Below are 17,436 nucleotides of genomic sequence, written 5' to 3' on the forward strand. Positions count from 1 at the left end.
AAACAGATTTGTAAATTACTTCTATTTAAAAATCTTAATCCTTCCAGTACTTCTCAGCTGCTGTATGCTCCAGATGAAATTGTAAAGTTCTTTTCTGTCTGACCACAGAGTTCTCTGCTGACACCTCTGTCCATGTGAGGAACTGTCCAGAGCAGGAGAGGTTTGCTATTGAGATTTTCTCCCCCTCTGGACAGCTCCTGGCATGGACAGAGAGCACTGTGGACAGACAGAAAAGAACAACTCAACTTCCTCTGTAGTATACAGCAGCTGATAAATACTAGAAGGATTAAGATTTTTTTTTACTAGAAGTCATTTACAAATCTGTTTAACTTTCTGGAGCCAGTTGGAATTTTTTTCTCCCATCGGAGTACCCCTTTAACAACGACTGGCTTTGATAATTAAAAAGTTGTAAAGAAAGAAAAAACTATATTTTCCGTAAATTTTGACAGAATCAGTGATGCTCCTAATGGAGCAGTTGTGAACAGTGCCTAACACAAACATTTTATCACAGAGGTTCCCATTTCGTGGAGTTGGGATTCCATAGAATGTATGCACCACACCTAAATCCGTGTTCACACAATGTATTTTTGCCCATTTATTGGCATGTTAAGGGGGTTATCCACCATAAGGTGACTTTAGAACCTGCCAGGCAGTAATGGACATGCTTAGGAAGGATCCGTGCTTGTCTTGGGTTAAATGGCTATGTTGCTTTCTTTTTGTGAAATGGATATTTCCTGTTAGAGTTCCCTCCCTCTAACTACAAGTCCCAGGATCCCTTGTTTGTAAGTGTGAGGTCACTTTTTTTTCCTTCCATACATCATCCACCCCACCCATTGAAGCACACCTGGGACAATTCCTTGCAGTTCTGTGGAGAATGATCTCCCCTCCACCCAGCGGTCACCATTAAAGCAGACAGGCTATCTTTCAACAATTAACTAGTGATGTAATCTCTCAGGCCACATTGCAACCTGGGAAAACCGGAGACAACACTCATTTTGTATGCTGTTAAAAATAAACATCAGGGCAAAGATCACATAAGAATTACAAGAGCAGCCATCAAACACAGGTGCAGACACTATATTATAAACTATACTAATTTTACAGCCTCTGTAGCATAGTCATATAAAAACAAACCCTGGAATTTCCCATTAAATGTCTATAAAACAATGTTTTTACTGCTCAAAAAATCATCAGTTTTTAACTATTGCATTCTATTATGCTAAATAATAAAATGCCTGTTAGTGGGCATGCACATTCATTTTACGGCCGCAATGCTTATGGCTGTAAAATGAATTGACAATAAAAAAATAAAAAAATAAAAATATTGACTTTTTTTATTGCAATTATTTTCTCAAGCAAAAACATTTTTTTTTAAATAAACAAAAATCAGGCAATCTTTTTACAGCTGAAAATACCAGCCATAAACATTATATGAACATGATCTTAGGGTTTCATCAAACATTGCGGTCATGTCACAGCTATTCCCTTGACTTTATGTGATCATAACAAAAATATAACAGGTTTGCAGTGGGAAATCGTGGGAAAAATCCACCGTCACCGTCATGTGTGAATAAAACTTTTTGTGGCAGTTTTGCATTAAGTTTTTTGAGCCAAAGCCAGACATTGATTTAGATGGACTGAGGAATATAAAGGAAGGGCTTATACTAGGGTGTATCCTTCTCCTGCTGGATTCACTCTGGGCTCGAAAAACTGTAAAAAAAACTGCTGCAAAAAGCAATGCGTCAAACAAGACAGTCTTTTGATCTGCTTGATACATATTGGCCAAGTTATAATTAAATACAGTATATTATGCTTTATAGGCTGCACAGCTTCACATTTTCATATAGGCGCCTCTAATGTATACGTGTGCACCGGAGGAGTGAACTGTAATAAGATCCTGCAATACAGGTGAATGTTGCAATAAAGTCTTCTCGGCCAAGACATACAGGGACTTAATCCTTGCTTCAACCTTTCCTTGTTCTTCAATAGTTGGGATGACAGCTGTGACATCATGGGGTGTAGACCTGCTGTCAATATTAGGAGTTACTGTTAATGAATTATGGAGATTTACCATGACACATTATATAAGACATATGCAGATAACAGGTTTATAGCCCTGATACGCAGTACTCACATATCTGCACAGGGTCATTCAAAATGTCATTGTTAATGTTCTACAGACAGGTCTATGGTATGGAGAGTCCCAAGAAGTGCCAGGCTAATCATATTACGGGTCAGCTTAGAATATTTAAAGGGACACATTATCTGAAATTATTCTTATCCTCTTTGGTCATTGCTCATGAGGTTCTATATACTCTCACACTAATTGTACTATAATCACAGTCATAACATCTGTTAAAGGGGTACTCAGGTGGAAAAAAATGTTTTAATCAATTGGTGCCAGAAAGTTAAACAGATTTATAAATTACTTCTATTTAAAAATCTTAATCCTTCTAGTACTTATCAGCTGAGGAAGTTGTATAGTTATTTCCTGTCTGACCACAGTGCTCTCTGCTGACATCTCTGTCCGTATCAGGAACTGTCCAGAGCAGGATAGGTTTGCTATGAGGATTTTCTCCTACACTGGACAGTTCCTGACATGGACAGAGGTGTCAGCAGAGAGTACTGGTCAGACAGAAAATACATTACAAAGAAAAAAACTTCCTCTGTAGTATATAGCAGCTGATTAAGATTTTTAAATAGAAGTAATTTACATATCTACAATGGAAAAGGGTAGCATGCACTCACTGCGGGTAAACTGCTGCAAGCCCGAGGTCCGGGATCACCACGGCATAGACGAGGACGGTAAGGGGCCCTCAGAGGCTACGCCGGCAGTATCGGACGTAGGAACGTCCTTCTTCCGGCCTCCAAGGAGGCCGGAAGAAGGACGTTCCTACGTCTGATACTGCCGGCGTAGCCTCTGAGGGCCCCTTACCGTCCTCGTCTATGCCGTGGTGATCCCGGACCTCGTGCTTGCAGCAGTTTACACGCGGTGAGTGCACTCTCCTCCTCTAGCGGCTTATAATTTACATATCTGTTTATCTTTCTGGCACCAGCTGATTTAAAAAAATATATGTTTTTCACCGGAGTACCCCTTTAATTGTATAAAAAGGAGATAGTGTAACAGCTGCGCCTCTATTGCCAGCATCACTCTACAGAGAACTACCATGGGGAAGTACAGCTTAGGTTGATCAAAACCTCTCACTAATGGGGTGAACTTGCATAGTGCAAGCTTTCTCTATTTGGACCAATATAGAAAAAAAAAAAGGATCCATTGTATGATATCTGTGTCCTACAAGGAGAAAATGTTGGGCTTGTACTCTGGACAGTTCCTGACACAGACATAGATGTCAGCAGAGAGCACTGTGGTCAGACTGAAAAGAAATTCACAACTTCCTGTGGAGCATACAGCAGCTGATAAATACTGGAATGATTAACATTTTTTAATAGCAGTGATTTACAAATATGTTGATTTGAAAAAAATAGTTTTCCACCGAAGTACCCCTTTAACCTCTTGAGGACACAGGGCGTATGCATGCACCCTGCATCCCCGACCCTTAAGGACTCTGGGCATACTACTGGGATGTCTGCTGTCTCATACAACCCCTGGGGGGGGGGGGGGGGACACATCAATTCAGATCGGCGATTTGTGGCAATTCCGGGTCAATCGGGTCCTCGGTGCAGAAAAAAAGGATGATAGGTGCCGTCTCTCTATCACCCTTTAGCATCAGGAGTAAGATGGCATTGATACCACCTCACGATCGTCCTGATTCGTCGGCCGTTACTGTGAGCATTTATGCCCCACAGGTGTCTGGCAGATTTTTGGAACAGTGGTCCATGAAAATTAAAAATGTAATTTTATGTAATTAATTTTCCAAAGATTAATTTTCCAAAGATCTGTTACATGCCTCTTCCTAACATTGTAGTTCACCTGCAGATCACTTCACGTCCACACATGGGGTATTTTAATACTCGGAAGAAATGGGGTTACAAATTTTGGGGGCCATTTTCTCCAATTATCCCTTGTAAAAATGTAAAATTTGGGGAAAAAGCAGCATTTTAGTGACATTTTCTTTTTTCTTAATTTACACATCCGAATTTAACAAAAAGTCGTCAAAAACCTGTGGGGTGTTAAGGCTCACTATACCACTTGTTATGTTCCTTGAGGGGTGTAGTTTCCAAAATAGTATGCCATGTGTTTTTTGTATGTTCTGGCACCATAGGGGCTTGCTAAATGAGACATGCCCCCCAGCAAAATTTACTTTCCAAAATCCCCTTGTCGCTCCTTCCCTTCTGAGCCCTCTACTGCGCCCTCAGAACACTTTACATTCACATATGAGGTATTTCCTTACTCGAGATAAATAGGGTTAAAAATTTTGGGGGGATTTCTCTCCTTTTACCCCTTGTAAAAATAAAAAATAAAATGGCTCTACAAGAACATGCGAGTGCTTTGCTGCTATTCCTGTAAAACCCCTAAAGGATTAACAAACTTTCTGAATGTCATTTTGAATACTTTGAGGGGTGTAGTTTCTATAATGGGGTAATTTATGGGGTATTTCTCACAGAAAGGCCCCTCATCCACTTCAAACTTAACTGGTCCCTAAAAAATTCAAATTTTTATTTTTTTCGTGAAAATTTTTTAAATTGCTGCTATACTTTGAAGCCCTCTAATGTCTTCAAAAAGTAAAAACATGTCAACTTTATGATGCCAACATAAAGTACACATATTGGATTTGTGAATCAATATATAGTTTATTTGGAATATTCATTTTCCTTACAAGCAGAATGTTTCAAAGTTAGAAAAATGCTAAATTTTCAAAATTTTTATGAAATTTTGGCATTTTTCACCAAGAAAGGATGCAAGTAACAACAAAAATTTACCACTATGTTAAAGTAGAATATGTCACGAATATACATTCTCGGAATCAGAATAAAAGGTCAAAGCATCTCAGAGTTATTAATGCATAAAGTGTCAGTGGTAAGAATTGCGAAAAAGGGCCTTAAGGTGAAAATGGGATGAGTCCCAAAGGGTTTAAATGGGGGAGTTATCCAGTTGTCCAATTTCCTGCATTCACCAGTTATCTCCAAGTCCCTATTTAGCCTTCAGGAGAAGTGAAGTGATCAATGGACCGTGCGATGGACCATGCATAATAAGTTGTGTTTTCCAGACAAAATCTGCCGCGCTAACTTTATTTGTGATCACAGACAACCTCTGAAAAAAACAGATATTTAAATGTCAGCCCTATAGACATGATTACTGTCAGATCATGTGTGATCACAACTTTATTTAAACTAATCCTCATTGCAGTCTGCAGTCCTTAAAGGGGTACTCTGCTACCCCAGCGTTCGGTACATTTTGTTCCGAATGCTTGGAGCGGGTGACGAGGTTGTGACGTCATGCCATGCCCCTTGTGACACCACGCCTCTCAATTCAAGTCTATGGGAGGGGGCGTGGCGGTCATCACACCTCCTCCCATAGACTTTCATTGAGAGGGCATGGCATGATGTCACAAGGGGGCATGACAATTACGTCATGACCCCACTGCCCACACCCAGTGTTCTAAACAAACCCCAGGTGCTGCACAGAGATCACGGGGGATCCCAGTGGCAGGACCCCCGAGATCAGATATCTTATCTCCTATCCTTTGGATAGGGGATAAGATGTCTCGGGCGGAGTACCCCTTTAAGAGGACTTGTCAGCTCCCAAATGTGGTGCAGTAAAGATGATCTGCTGTATTCTCTTGACATGATTTAGTAAATTCTTGTATTCTCCATGAAATAATTCTGGAACATATTTTCTTATTCCTCCTTCATATGTATAAATCAGTCTGACTCCCTGCTAACAAGGAGCCTGTCATAGTCTTCATGGTATTAATACATTTCTAGGAGGAATAACAAAGAAACTTCTAAGGAAATATGCTCCACAACCGTTGTTTTATGAGAAATGACTGAAAGTATTGACTGAAACAGGTCAGGATAGACATCTGTCTTCAGTCAAGAGATCCTGTGTTACAAGACTCCGGAAACTGTCCACATTGGTCACCAGGGTTAGCAACTATTTACAGTCTTTCTATACAAATGCCGTAAAAAAGTTTAATTCGGGAATCACTCTCTGTGTAGCAATATGTGACCACAGTCTTTGCTTGTTGATTTGTTATTCTTGTTCTGTTTGACCACACAGTAGAGTTTTGGGAAGTCTTTCTGATTTCCCCATAGCCTGAGCCAATGCTTAGTGACATCACAAAGTTGTTTTCTGCCAGGTTAACACAACATTTATTGTTGTAGAACTACAGCAGTGCCTAAATAAAGTGCCAGTAGGTATCAGGGCTGTCTTTTTTGACTTGTAGTCCATAGTTTGATCAGGTTACTGGTTTTCTTGGTTCACATACCATGATGGCATTTCGTGACCCCCCGACCTACGATGGCCCCGACATATGATCAAATCGACATACGATGGCCTCTCAGAGGCCATCGCATGTCGATGTCAGCATGGACATACAATGTTTTTTTATGTCGGGGCCAGCGCATTAAGTGCTATCCGGCAGCGCAAAATGCTTAAGCTGCTGCAAGATAGCAGCTTAATGTTCCCCGTGTGGTGCGGTAAGTATTACTTACCCCTCCACGATGCTCCGGGGTGCCCTCCGGGTCCAGCGCTGGTCTTCCGGTGTCTTCTCGGCCCTCTCCGATGACGTCAATACGCTGCTGCGCACGTCATCCAATAGGAATGGCGTACGCAGCGGAGTAATGATGTCGCTACGCAGGCCCAGTAAGGCCTTGCGGAAGACAGCAGAGGACCGGAGAAGACAGCGGAGGACCGGAGAAGACAGCGGAGAGCCCAGCAGAGACCCAGGGTCACCATCGGGAGCGGCGGAGACACCATCGCGAGCGGCGGGGACAGGTGAGTACAGCTTCCTATACTTTACACTGCACGAATCCCTCAACATACGATGGATTCGACAAACGATGGCTCGTTTGGAACAAATTACCATCGTATGTTGAGGGACCACTGTATAATGCTGGCACTGCATAATACTGGCACTGCTGTTAGTGAATACATAAATTCCAAGAAACATAGACCTTGTATACATACTTTGCGACTCTTCTGGAATGTTTGGACCAGTGTTTCCCAACCAGGGTGCCTTCAGCTGTTGCATCCTTGACAAAGTATGGTCTGCCCAGTTTTGGTCCGGCAACAAAACCGCATATGGTCCAAAAATGAGCCGACCGGAGTTACTAGCTGACTCCGCCCAGCTCATTCAGATGAATGGGGTGCAACACGGGCCCAGCATGGATATGCAGTGGCTGGTTTTTAAATTCTCTTTTCGGATCGGCCTGCCGAATGCCCAAAAGGTGATGTGAATGCACCCTTATAGAATATTTAATTGTTCAATTCACCACAGCCATATTGGTATATTTCTGGTTTAGTTATGTGCGGAAGTGAAGGAAACTGCAGGTATGGAGAGGAAGATATATAGACATTGTCGAATCAACAAACCTTGCATAAATCAATCCCACATGTGAATAGAAGAAACTTTGTTATATGTTCCATCCTATTAGGCTACTTTCCTGCCCCCACCCCCAAACCTTAATTCACTTTAAAAAAAAATCACAATCCTATTTTTACAAGATAGACTAGCATCTCACTGAGGGATTAGTTTACATGCTGTCCACTCAGGTCTATGGAGGGAGTGGGAATAATTGGAGAAAACCACAAGCAAACAGAAACTGCAAAGAGAATACACAGATTTTACTCTGAGTATTAGATCTTACCCCAGGGCTTATTTCATAGCCTAGACTGCTCATTACTGATATTTAATGTCATCCATGCTGTAGCTGTTTTGGAGAATGTACCATAGAGATAAGGGGGAGGCAAGATTCCCTCTTTTCTGTGTGCGCAGTGTACAGCAGTCAACATAGATTTAAGGATACACCCACTAGCTCTGGGAGAGCTGGAAATTACTGATGAAGCCTGCAGAGCAGAAATATAATGCTCATTCTTACATCCAAATAGAGAAAGTAGACACATAAAAAGACATGTTAAGAAACTGAATGACCTAGTGAGCAACATATACAAGTACATTTTTTTCTGTGTTATAACAGTTTCTCTTCTGGGGTCTGGGTCTGGGGGCCATATATGCTTAGGAGTTCTGGTCTGGGGTCTGAATTTAGGTTGTCTAGTATGTGGTCTGTATTGGATTGTTGGAGTCAACATTTTAGGGAGTGTGATGAAGGGGTCATATGTATTCATTGTGATGAAGGGGGTTAGACCTGCTTCAGACACCACTTTTCAGCTGTCTCTGAGTTCCCTTCTCAAAAGCTGTCAAGTACTCTTGTATATGAAATTGAATTACCATAATTACCTTTAAGTGGTGTAGAGATAATGTTTTCTGCCCTAGCCCTGTATCTAAATACCTTGGTTAAGGCAGAATAATTTGTTGATGCCCCCTCACCAGAAGCACACTCCCCAGATTCTTATAACAAAGTCACTGCAATTGCCTGTAGCCTCCACTAGGCAGTGTTTCCTACATACAGGTTTTAATTTACATAGTAACATAGTTCATAAGGTTGAAAAAAGACCAGAGTCCATCAAGTTCAACCTATAACCCTAATGAGTTCCTACTGAGTTGATCCAGAGGAAGGCAAAAAACCCTCATACTCGTATAAATTCCTTCCCGACTCCAAATATGGCATCAGAATAAATCCCTGGATCAATGTTCTGTCCCTATAGATCTAGAATCCATAAACTGTAATGTTCTTATTCTCAAAAAATGCATCCAGACCCTTTTTGAACTCTTTTACCGAGTTAACCATGACCACCTCCTCAGGCAGAGAATTCCACAGTCTCATTGCTCTTACAGTAAAGAATCTCCATCTGTGCTGGTGTAGAAACCTTCTTTCCTCTAAACGAAGAGGATGCCCCCTTGTTATAGATACAGTCCTGGGTACAAATAGATCATGGGAGAGATCTCTGTACGGTCCCCTGATATATTTATAAATAGTTATTAGGTCTCCTCTAAGCCTTCTTTTTTCTAAAATAAATAACCCTAATTCTGATAATCTTTCTGGGTCCTTCTATTCCCCGTATTACTCTGGTTGCCCGTCTCTGAACCCTCTCCAGCACCACTATATCTTTTGTGTACACTGGTGCCCAGTACTGTACACAGTATTCTATGTGTGGTCAGACTAGTGATTTGTATAGCAGTAGAATTATTTCCTTGTCGTGGGCATCTATGCCCCTATTGATGCACCCCATGATTTTATTTGCCTTGGCAGCAGCTGCCCGACACTGGGCACTACAGCTAAATTTACTGTTCATTAAGACTCCCAAGTCCTTTTCCACGTCAGTTATCCCAAGTGTTCTCCCATTTAATACATAATCCCAGCCCGGATTTTGTTTCATCAGTGTTGAACCTCATCTGCCACTTCTCAGCCAAAACCTCCAACCTACCCAGATCCATTTGTAAAAGTGCCCTGTCCTCTATAGTGTTTACCGCTTTACAGAGTTTAGTATCATCTGCAAAGATTGCTACTTTACTATTCAACCCCTCTACAAGGTTATCAATAAATATATTAAATAGAACAGGACCCAAGACTTTCCCCTGTGGTACCCCACTAGTCACAGTCACCCAATCAGAATAAGTACCATTAATAACCACCCTCTGTTTCCTATCACTGAGCCAGTTACTTACCCACTTGCACACATTTTCCCCCCAGTTCCAAGCATTCTCATTTTATGCACCAACCTTTTATGTGGCATCGTATCAAATGCTTTGGAAAAATCCAAATATAGGACATCCAGCGATTGCCCCTGGTCAAGTCTGGAGCTCACCTCCTCAAAAAAGCTGATCAGGTTAGTTTGACAGTACCTATCCCTCATAAAGCCATGCTGATATGGAGTCATACATTTATTTTTATCAAGATACTCCAAAATAGCATCTCTTAGAAAACCCTCAAACAATTTACATACAACAGAGGATAAACTAATAGGTCTTTAATTCCCGGGGTCACCTTTTGGCCCCTTTTTAAATATTGGCACCACATTTGCATTGCGCCAGTCCCGTGGAACAGTCCCTGTTACTAAAGAGTCCCTGAATATTAAAAAGAGGTCTGTCTATTACATTACTTAATTCCTTTAGAACACGGGGGGGGGGGGGGGGAATGCCATCTTGACCTGGCAATTTGTCTATTTTGATTTTTTGTAGGTGGCACTGTACTTCTTCCTGGGTTAGACAGGTGACCTGTACTTCTTCCCGGTTTAGGCTGGGTTCACACTACGTTTTTCAACTAAGGTTCCCGCATACGTTTTCTATCAAAAACCGTATGGGGAAAAAAACGGATGGAACAGTATGGGAAAAAGTAAACCGTATGGGTTTTTAAACAGTATACTGTTTTTAAAAGTGCATACTGTTCCGTCCGTTTTTGTAGAAAAAAAACCCATACGTTTTTGAAAATTTTGTCCATTTTTAATGGGAGGGGTCTTGGGTGGGGACTTTAGGATTCAAATGCGCATGTGCAAAGTAAAAACGTATACGTTTTTCCCGTATGGAACCGTATACATGTGCGTTTCCCATTGACGTCCATGTTAAAAAAACGTATGCAGTTGCAGTACGGTTTTTAAACCGGAGTCAAAACCGTGGTTGACCACGATTTTGTCTCCGGTTTAAAAACCGTACTGCAACCGCATACGTTTTTTTAACATGGACGTCAATAGGAAACGCACATGTATACGGTTCCATACGGGAAACACGTATACGTTTTTACTTTGCACATGCGCATTTGAATCCTAAAGTCCCCACCCAAGACCCCTCCCATTAAAAATGGACAAAATTTTCAAAAACGTATGGGTTTTTTTTCTACAAAAACGGACGGAACAGTATGCACTTTTAAAAACAGTATACTGTTTAAAAACCCATACGGTTTACTTTTTCCCATACTGTTCCATCCGTTTTTTTTTCCCCATACGGTTTTTGATAGAAAACGTATGCGGGAACCTTAGTTGAAAAACGTAGTGTGAACCCAGCCTTAGACAGGTGACCTGTACTGGGGAGTTTACCTTATCTCGCTGTATTTCACCTGGCATTTAATTTTCATCGGTGAATACAGTGGAGAAGAATTTGTTTAATATATTTACTTTTTCCACCCCCTAGTCGTGAGTTCAGGTAGTCATATTTTTGCTAACATGTTGTCCGACATGTTTTCTTACCATCGTTACCGCTTCAACTAACCACTACACTCGGTATATGGCACAAGACCACTGAGGCCAGTAACTGCAGTAGGAAGTGTTCTTAAATATGTTGAACAACCCTTTAAATTATTTTTATTTTTAATCATACTCAATGTGGGATAAAAAAATGAATAAAAAATGTACTCAATTGCCACCAATCCCATGACAGTGCTGTTTTGATGGTGCCAGCCCTAGCTGCTCAGTGCTTCCTGCTCTCCTTTTGACAGATAGGAAATACCCCCCTGGGGAGAGAGTGGGTGGACAGTCATTTCCTATGTGTTGAGACAAGGACAGTTGAGCAGCTGGGATCAACATGGTTGGATGGGTGTCAGTGGGGGATCAAGGAATGTGAGTACATATTTAAACATTTTCCCCTGTGGCCCTAATTCCCATGACAATCCATTTATCATGGCTATCTGATGTGTTATCTTAAAGAAACAGTGGATTGTCATACTCATACTTTTTTTTTCTTTCAGGGTCTTCAGTGCAATTCCTCTGGTATGTATAATATTATCTTCTGCTTACACTTGTTGCCATCTTCTAAGCTGACATTGACTCTGTTTAACCAGCTTAGTGAACTTTTATATATTTATTGGCCAACCATGATATAATATAGGCTCTACCCAGGGAAAAGAAACTCTGCAATCTGACATGGTGGGGGTAGGGGCTCATTCACACTACAGAATCTCCGCCCAAAGATATTCTGGGCAGAGATTCTGTCTGGAGAGGCACAAGCAAAGCAAGTTGGCATTAGGACCGCTCTGAAATGCGTCTTCTAGACATGTTCACAGAGTCTGTAGTCCGGCATTTCTGGGGACTAGAAACTCTGTGGTGTGAATGGTGCAGCAGAATCCTATTGAGAACTATGGGAGGCTGCTGAGCTGTATTGTGATTGTGATAGGCCCTAACAGTAATTTTAAAAATGTAATAAATGCATCTAACCCTTTGTCCTTATAACACTTATAATTTTCTTTCGTCATGCAGACACTTTCTGTATCCTTGGAAACATAGAAACATCTGAATTTCCTGTTTTGATACCAACGAATATCAGAGCGAAAACAGTGAAAAGGTGCGACGATCAAAAGGGATGTCATCTCTGCGTTCAAGTCACCATGGACATATCTGTGGCTTTCTTATTAGGTATCAAAAACAACCTTTGTTTGTTGTATAAGAGATTTGAAAAGTGTGCAGCATACGTAGCTATGGATGTAGTAGACCTGAGTCTGTCACTTAGCATAACCCATAGCAATGCCATGTGTTAAAACTGAGGCTTGGTATATACTGGAAAATAGTATTGATGACTTCTATTACTTTCTAGACTATTCTGATGAACTGGGCTCAGGTGACTGTGATGATGAATATGATTACTATGAAGATTATGACTATATTGAAGACTACATGGAAAACAATGACTCGACCAATCTCAGCCTGTATATAACAGTTAATAAACCCAGCAATGGTAAGATATAGTTGATTCTCAATAAGATAATGGACCTCATTGATGAAAACTATCCAACACGAAAAACTAAGCTAGTTGCCCATAGCAACCAATCACTGCTGCCCAATGATTGGTTGCTATGAACAACAATGTTGTGACACTTGCAGAATTTACAACACAATGCTTTTCTGTAGGTTTCTCAGGAGAAATTCAGGTTGTCTTCCTCCGTTTCCTCCATTACAGCGCTAGTTTATGTGTAAGAAGATACAGGCTCTGTCTGTACTGAACATCATAAACCCTAAGCCCACCTTGCAAACAAAGCTCCACCCCTTAACTTAAAGTGGACCTGTCAGCAGAAAAATGAGCCCTTGTAGCTGTCACGCCCCCTCCCATAGACTGGCATAGTGGGGGCGGAAATGACTTCACACGGGGGCGGAGTCGTGACATCACGATACTGCGGCCCCGTGGTCGCCACCCGGCTGTTTGTGAACTGGCACCGCGGCGTGCAGCTCACACAGGTGGGTGGCGAATACAAGATTGTGGTGGTCCCCAGCTGCGGATAGGGGATAAGGGGATAGGGGATAAGATGTCCCCGGGCGGAGTACTCCTTTAAGGGTGACCAATGGGACCCCACCAGAGTCTCACCCATAAAAGCCCTGGGAGGAGTCTCTTCCCTCTCTTAGTTCCTGAGTCTTTGCTGAGGTGCAGTCGAGCCTAAGAGTGTGTCTGGAGTCATAGGAGCCTCAAGTCAAGTCTGCAGCCACAAGCTACAAGTAAGCTAAAGTCACAGCTTAGCCTGTCTCCAGTCAAGTTAGTCATCTATTGCCAAGTCAACATTGCCTACACTAAATTGTCCAAAACCACTGCAAGTCCCAGCAAGCCCTTAAGGTCTCTGAAGTCACTGGTCACCTCCGTGGGCCCGCCTACACTATATAGACTGTACCATCTGTCACTCAGTAAAGCTACTGTTGTCCGTAACTCTGTGTCATTATTGCCCCCAAGCCTAGCCCAGGATCCAGCGGTATACCTTCGGGTGGTATTGAGGATAAACCACACTCTGGCATCACGAATACAAGGGGTTAATGCCATCTCTATTTATTTTTTATTTTTTAGGTAGTACTACTACTCCCAGGATGGAACAGACTGTTCCATGATGGGAGCTGTAGTACCTGTACTAATAGACAGATCGCCCCAGGTGTCACTCCTGATACCCAAAGCGATTGTCCTTTCTACTGCAGAGATTGAGCGGCTTTCTCCTGTGCTCGCATCTCTGCATTATTCTCCGGCCGTTCAGTGATGTGAATAGAATTCACATAACTTATTCATATATCCCGCAGAGAGCTGTGATTAGCCAGATGGCTGGAACCAATCACAGCTCTCTGTGGGAAATATGAATAATAGGTATATATACGGCATATACTCATACTACAGTGGGACCAGAGAAGAGCAGCCGGCCGCACGCATCTATACATTATACAGGATGATAGCATCGGGTATCAGAAGTGACACCCACTGTGATCTGTCTATTAATGCAGGTACTACAGCTCCCAGCATGGAGCAGAGTGTGGTCCATGCTAGAAGCAGTAGTACCTGCAGTTAAGGACAGATCACAACAGGTGTCACTCCTGATCATCCTATCTATTGCAGAGATGCGAGCGCAGGAGAAAGCCGCTTGCATCTACACATTATACAGGACAATCGCAGGGGTGTCACTAATGAAGAAATTCGTTATTTCGAATCGAGTTGAAGTTCGGATTCGGTCGGATTCAAATTTTTCATGAAATTCGGAACGAATTTGACTTCTCTAGAATTGCTTTGCCGAACCGATTTGCTCATCTCTAGAATTTACCCTGAGACTCGGTTCAGATGCATTCACTCCACAGGTTTTCTCCCATGATCTGATACTGCAAGCTGGTGAGCTTCACAACCCCTCAGCATCATTTTCATGCCTCTCCTGAGCCTGATTCACCCCCTCAGCCTTATATTTAAACACCTCCTAAATCTGATTCACCCCCCCCCCCCCACAGCCTAGCATTCCTACCTCTTTTTCAAAAAAAAATTCCTGCCCATCTGAATATTGAGAGAAAAGTACAGATAGTCAAGTATATAGTATGGCAACAAAATAACAACAGCATTGTAATCAGGGCACCACAGGTCCTCTTTAATACAACTCTTTCCCCTATACACGTCTTTCAGCACTATGGCCCATTTCAAGTTTCTCTTCCAATCTTCCCAAGAGTTTTTACAATTCCATAAAGAAACACATATGTGCAAGACAAACCCCACAAAAAACATGGGTGGTGGAAAGCATTTGTATCCCCTATTAAGAACATAAGGGGAACCCCCGAAGTGGATACTATTTGGTCATCACTGCGAGCATCCATTGCGGGTCAGACATTAATCAAATAGAGCAAACCCTGTAGGACTATTTCAGGACCCTGGTTAGAGATTAAATCCCTACAAAGACCCCTTGAAATTGAGCTGATCACTAAGTGTTCCCCTGCTGGGACCCCACCTGTAATCTGTGGTAACACCTAACATTATTCGCTCCGTTTCCCTGCAGCGCCACCACTGATTCAATGAAGTATTACACAGGTGTTATCTATGTAACACAGGAGATAAAGAGATGCTCTTTGTTACAAAAGGTGAGGGTCCTGAACAGGGAACCCTCCTCTAATAACTCAAAATGATCTTAAAGGGTGTATAAGAATAGTTTTTGTTAAGTGGACAGCCCCTTGGGTATTGTCTAGTGGCAGATTCACCTGTCCATCCCACCATTGTATGCCAACCTATTTGTAGGTTTAGGTGACCTCAGGCTGCCCATTTTATTATGCAACATTTATTTCCTTTTGGGTATGGCCTGGTAAATAGTAATTTCATACTCCAGCTGTCTCTGTTCCTGCCCCTAACATGTCAACAATGTTCCCATTAAATCATTATCTTGTATTTGCAGATTCCTTGCTCTGTGCCAACCTTTATATAATGCGGGTAGTCCCGACCAGCTATTTATGTTCCTTTGTCAGAGTTTCATTGCCTCAGTCATCTGTTCCACAGATAAAAGACACCAAGACCAGCATAAAGGTGGTAAGGAACTATCTGTGACTCTGTCCTATCCCATATGCATTTATACTTTTCTGTGACAGTCAGTATGCCCCAAGCCCTTCTGTAATGAGTCCAGGGCTGCCTGGCATGCCTCTAAGTTCGCTATCACTTTCAGCACCCCCTTGTGTAATGTACACAGCCCTGTATGTAACCACCATCAGCTGTAGGAAAGGCAGTTTGCTTTTATACCCTAACAGCTATTCAATGACGTTTGCAGCTCTTAGAAGCAAGTAGAGCTTAAATGTTAATTTCCACCAAGTCCCAGGTACCACATGACTTTTGAGTTCTGTTCCCATTTCCCCTTCTCCATTGTATGTGACTATTTATATTTGGCTTTACACTGAAATCAATGAACTCAAAACCTGAATATCCCTTATAAGGGTAGGGTCACACACAGCGCATCCGCAGCGTATTTCACACTGCAGTTGCACCGATGGCACAGAGTGTAGCTGTATGTCCGCTTGTAGTGGCAGATTTCCCTTCGGCATTCCTGAGCGGACACACAAAGCTACCTGGCTGCAGCAGGGAGCTCACTTTGCCGTCTGCTGGCAGCGCTGTGGAGGCGCTATGCGTGACCCTACCCTAAAAGGTTTTTACAGGTCTATCAACAGAAGATCTTACTGCCAATGATTAAACACTGACAGCCTAAATGACAGACTAAATAGAGAAAAAGAGGAGTGCGGTCCTCTAAAGCTTTAAAGAGTCCCCGACTGGGGTCCTTGACACCATGTTAATTAAGGACCACAGTGTGGTTGGATCATCACATTGCCTTGTTTAAAGTTAGTTAGGGTTATGGTGGAAAAGAAAAGGTGTAGAACTAGATAAGGAAAAAAACAATACTAATTTAATAAGTCTTAAATAGGTAGGAACAACCAGTCCTTGCCACAGGGCCCTTGTGGTAGGCTGGGTAAAATAAAAACAATACTACAAATAAAAGTACATGAAAAAACATAAAATACAGTTTAAAATATAATAGTACCCTCAACTGTTAACTTTCTATTGCGCAATATATTTGTAGTAGCATATATGAATTGCGCAATGCGCTTATGGGTATGTAACTGTAGTCTATTAGTCCATATTCTATGGAGATAAAAGGTAAAGTGCTACGAGGCATAAAACAGTTCCTGTGAAAGAAAAAGGTGGAACTCTGTCTCCTGTAGGAAAAGAATACGCGGAGATAGCGTTGGGCGCTATATAACTGTGCTGTAAAAAGCAGCGGTATCTGCTTGCTCTGGTCTCCTGAGAAAGGAAAAGACCAGTGGTGCTCGGCAGTGCTGTAGGTGCAAGTATATTGTACCACTGCAGTCCTATGGCTCAGATGGCACTGAGCCCCTTGGATACTATATATCACAATTTGTGTCCAAATAGTATGGTACTATCTATGTACCTAAGGAGAGGACTGGTACTGTGTACCACTTACTTGACCTTATTTTCAGTCCGGTCTTTGTTTTACTCTGTAGCGATCAGCGCTCGCCCTAGCCCTGGATCCAGCCATATGGGTGAGCAAGCAGCTGGCATGGAGAATGCGGGGGATTGGCTTCCTTGTGGGAGCCTGAGCGCACACTCAGGTATCCCAGGTGTTGGCAGTGGTTGAACAGAATAGAATTTCATCAGTGCTGCATTTGGTCCAATTGTGTTAAGTTGGGGTATGTTGATGAAATGCTAAACGTGT

The 17,436-nt window shown here is 42.1% G+C and overlaps 1 protein-coding gene across 3 annotated transcripts in view; it reads left to right on the plus strand.

The window, feature by feature from the left end:
• IL17RC (interleukin 17 receptor C) overlaps positions 1-17,436 on the plus strand; it is a 57,580-nt gene that overhangs the window by 18,792 nt on the left and 21,352 nt on the right. For 2 of the 3 annotated variants that reach the window (XM_056524727.1, XM_056524728.1), the window contains exons 2-5: positions 11,701-11,722; positions 12,209-12,364; positions 12,543-12,683; positions 15,616-15,746. In XM_056524727.1, the coding sequence (XP_056380702.1) occupies positions 11,701-11,722; positions 12,209-12,364; positions 12,543-12,683; positions 15,616-15,746 (450 nt within the window). Of the gene's footprint in view, positions 1-1,696; positions 1,909-11,700; positions 11,723-12,208; positions 12,365-12,542; positions 12,684-15,615; positions 15,747-17,436 lie in introns of those variants that run through there. The other variant, XM_056524730.1, reaches the window with a different exon arrangement.

Source organism: Hyla sarda, chromosome 6 (genome assembly GCF_029499605.1).
Source record: "Hyla sarda isolate aHylSar1 chromosome 6, aHylSar1.hap1, whole genome shotgun sequence".
NCBI lineage: Eukaryota > Metazoa > Chordata > Amphibia > Anura > Hylidae > Hyla > Hyla sarda.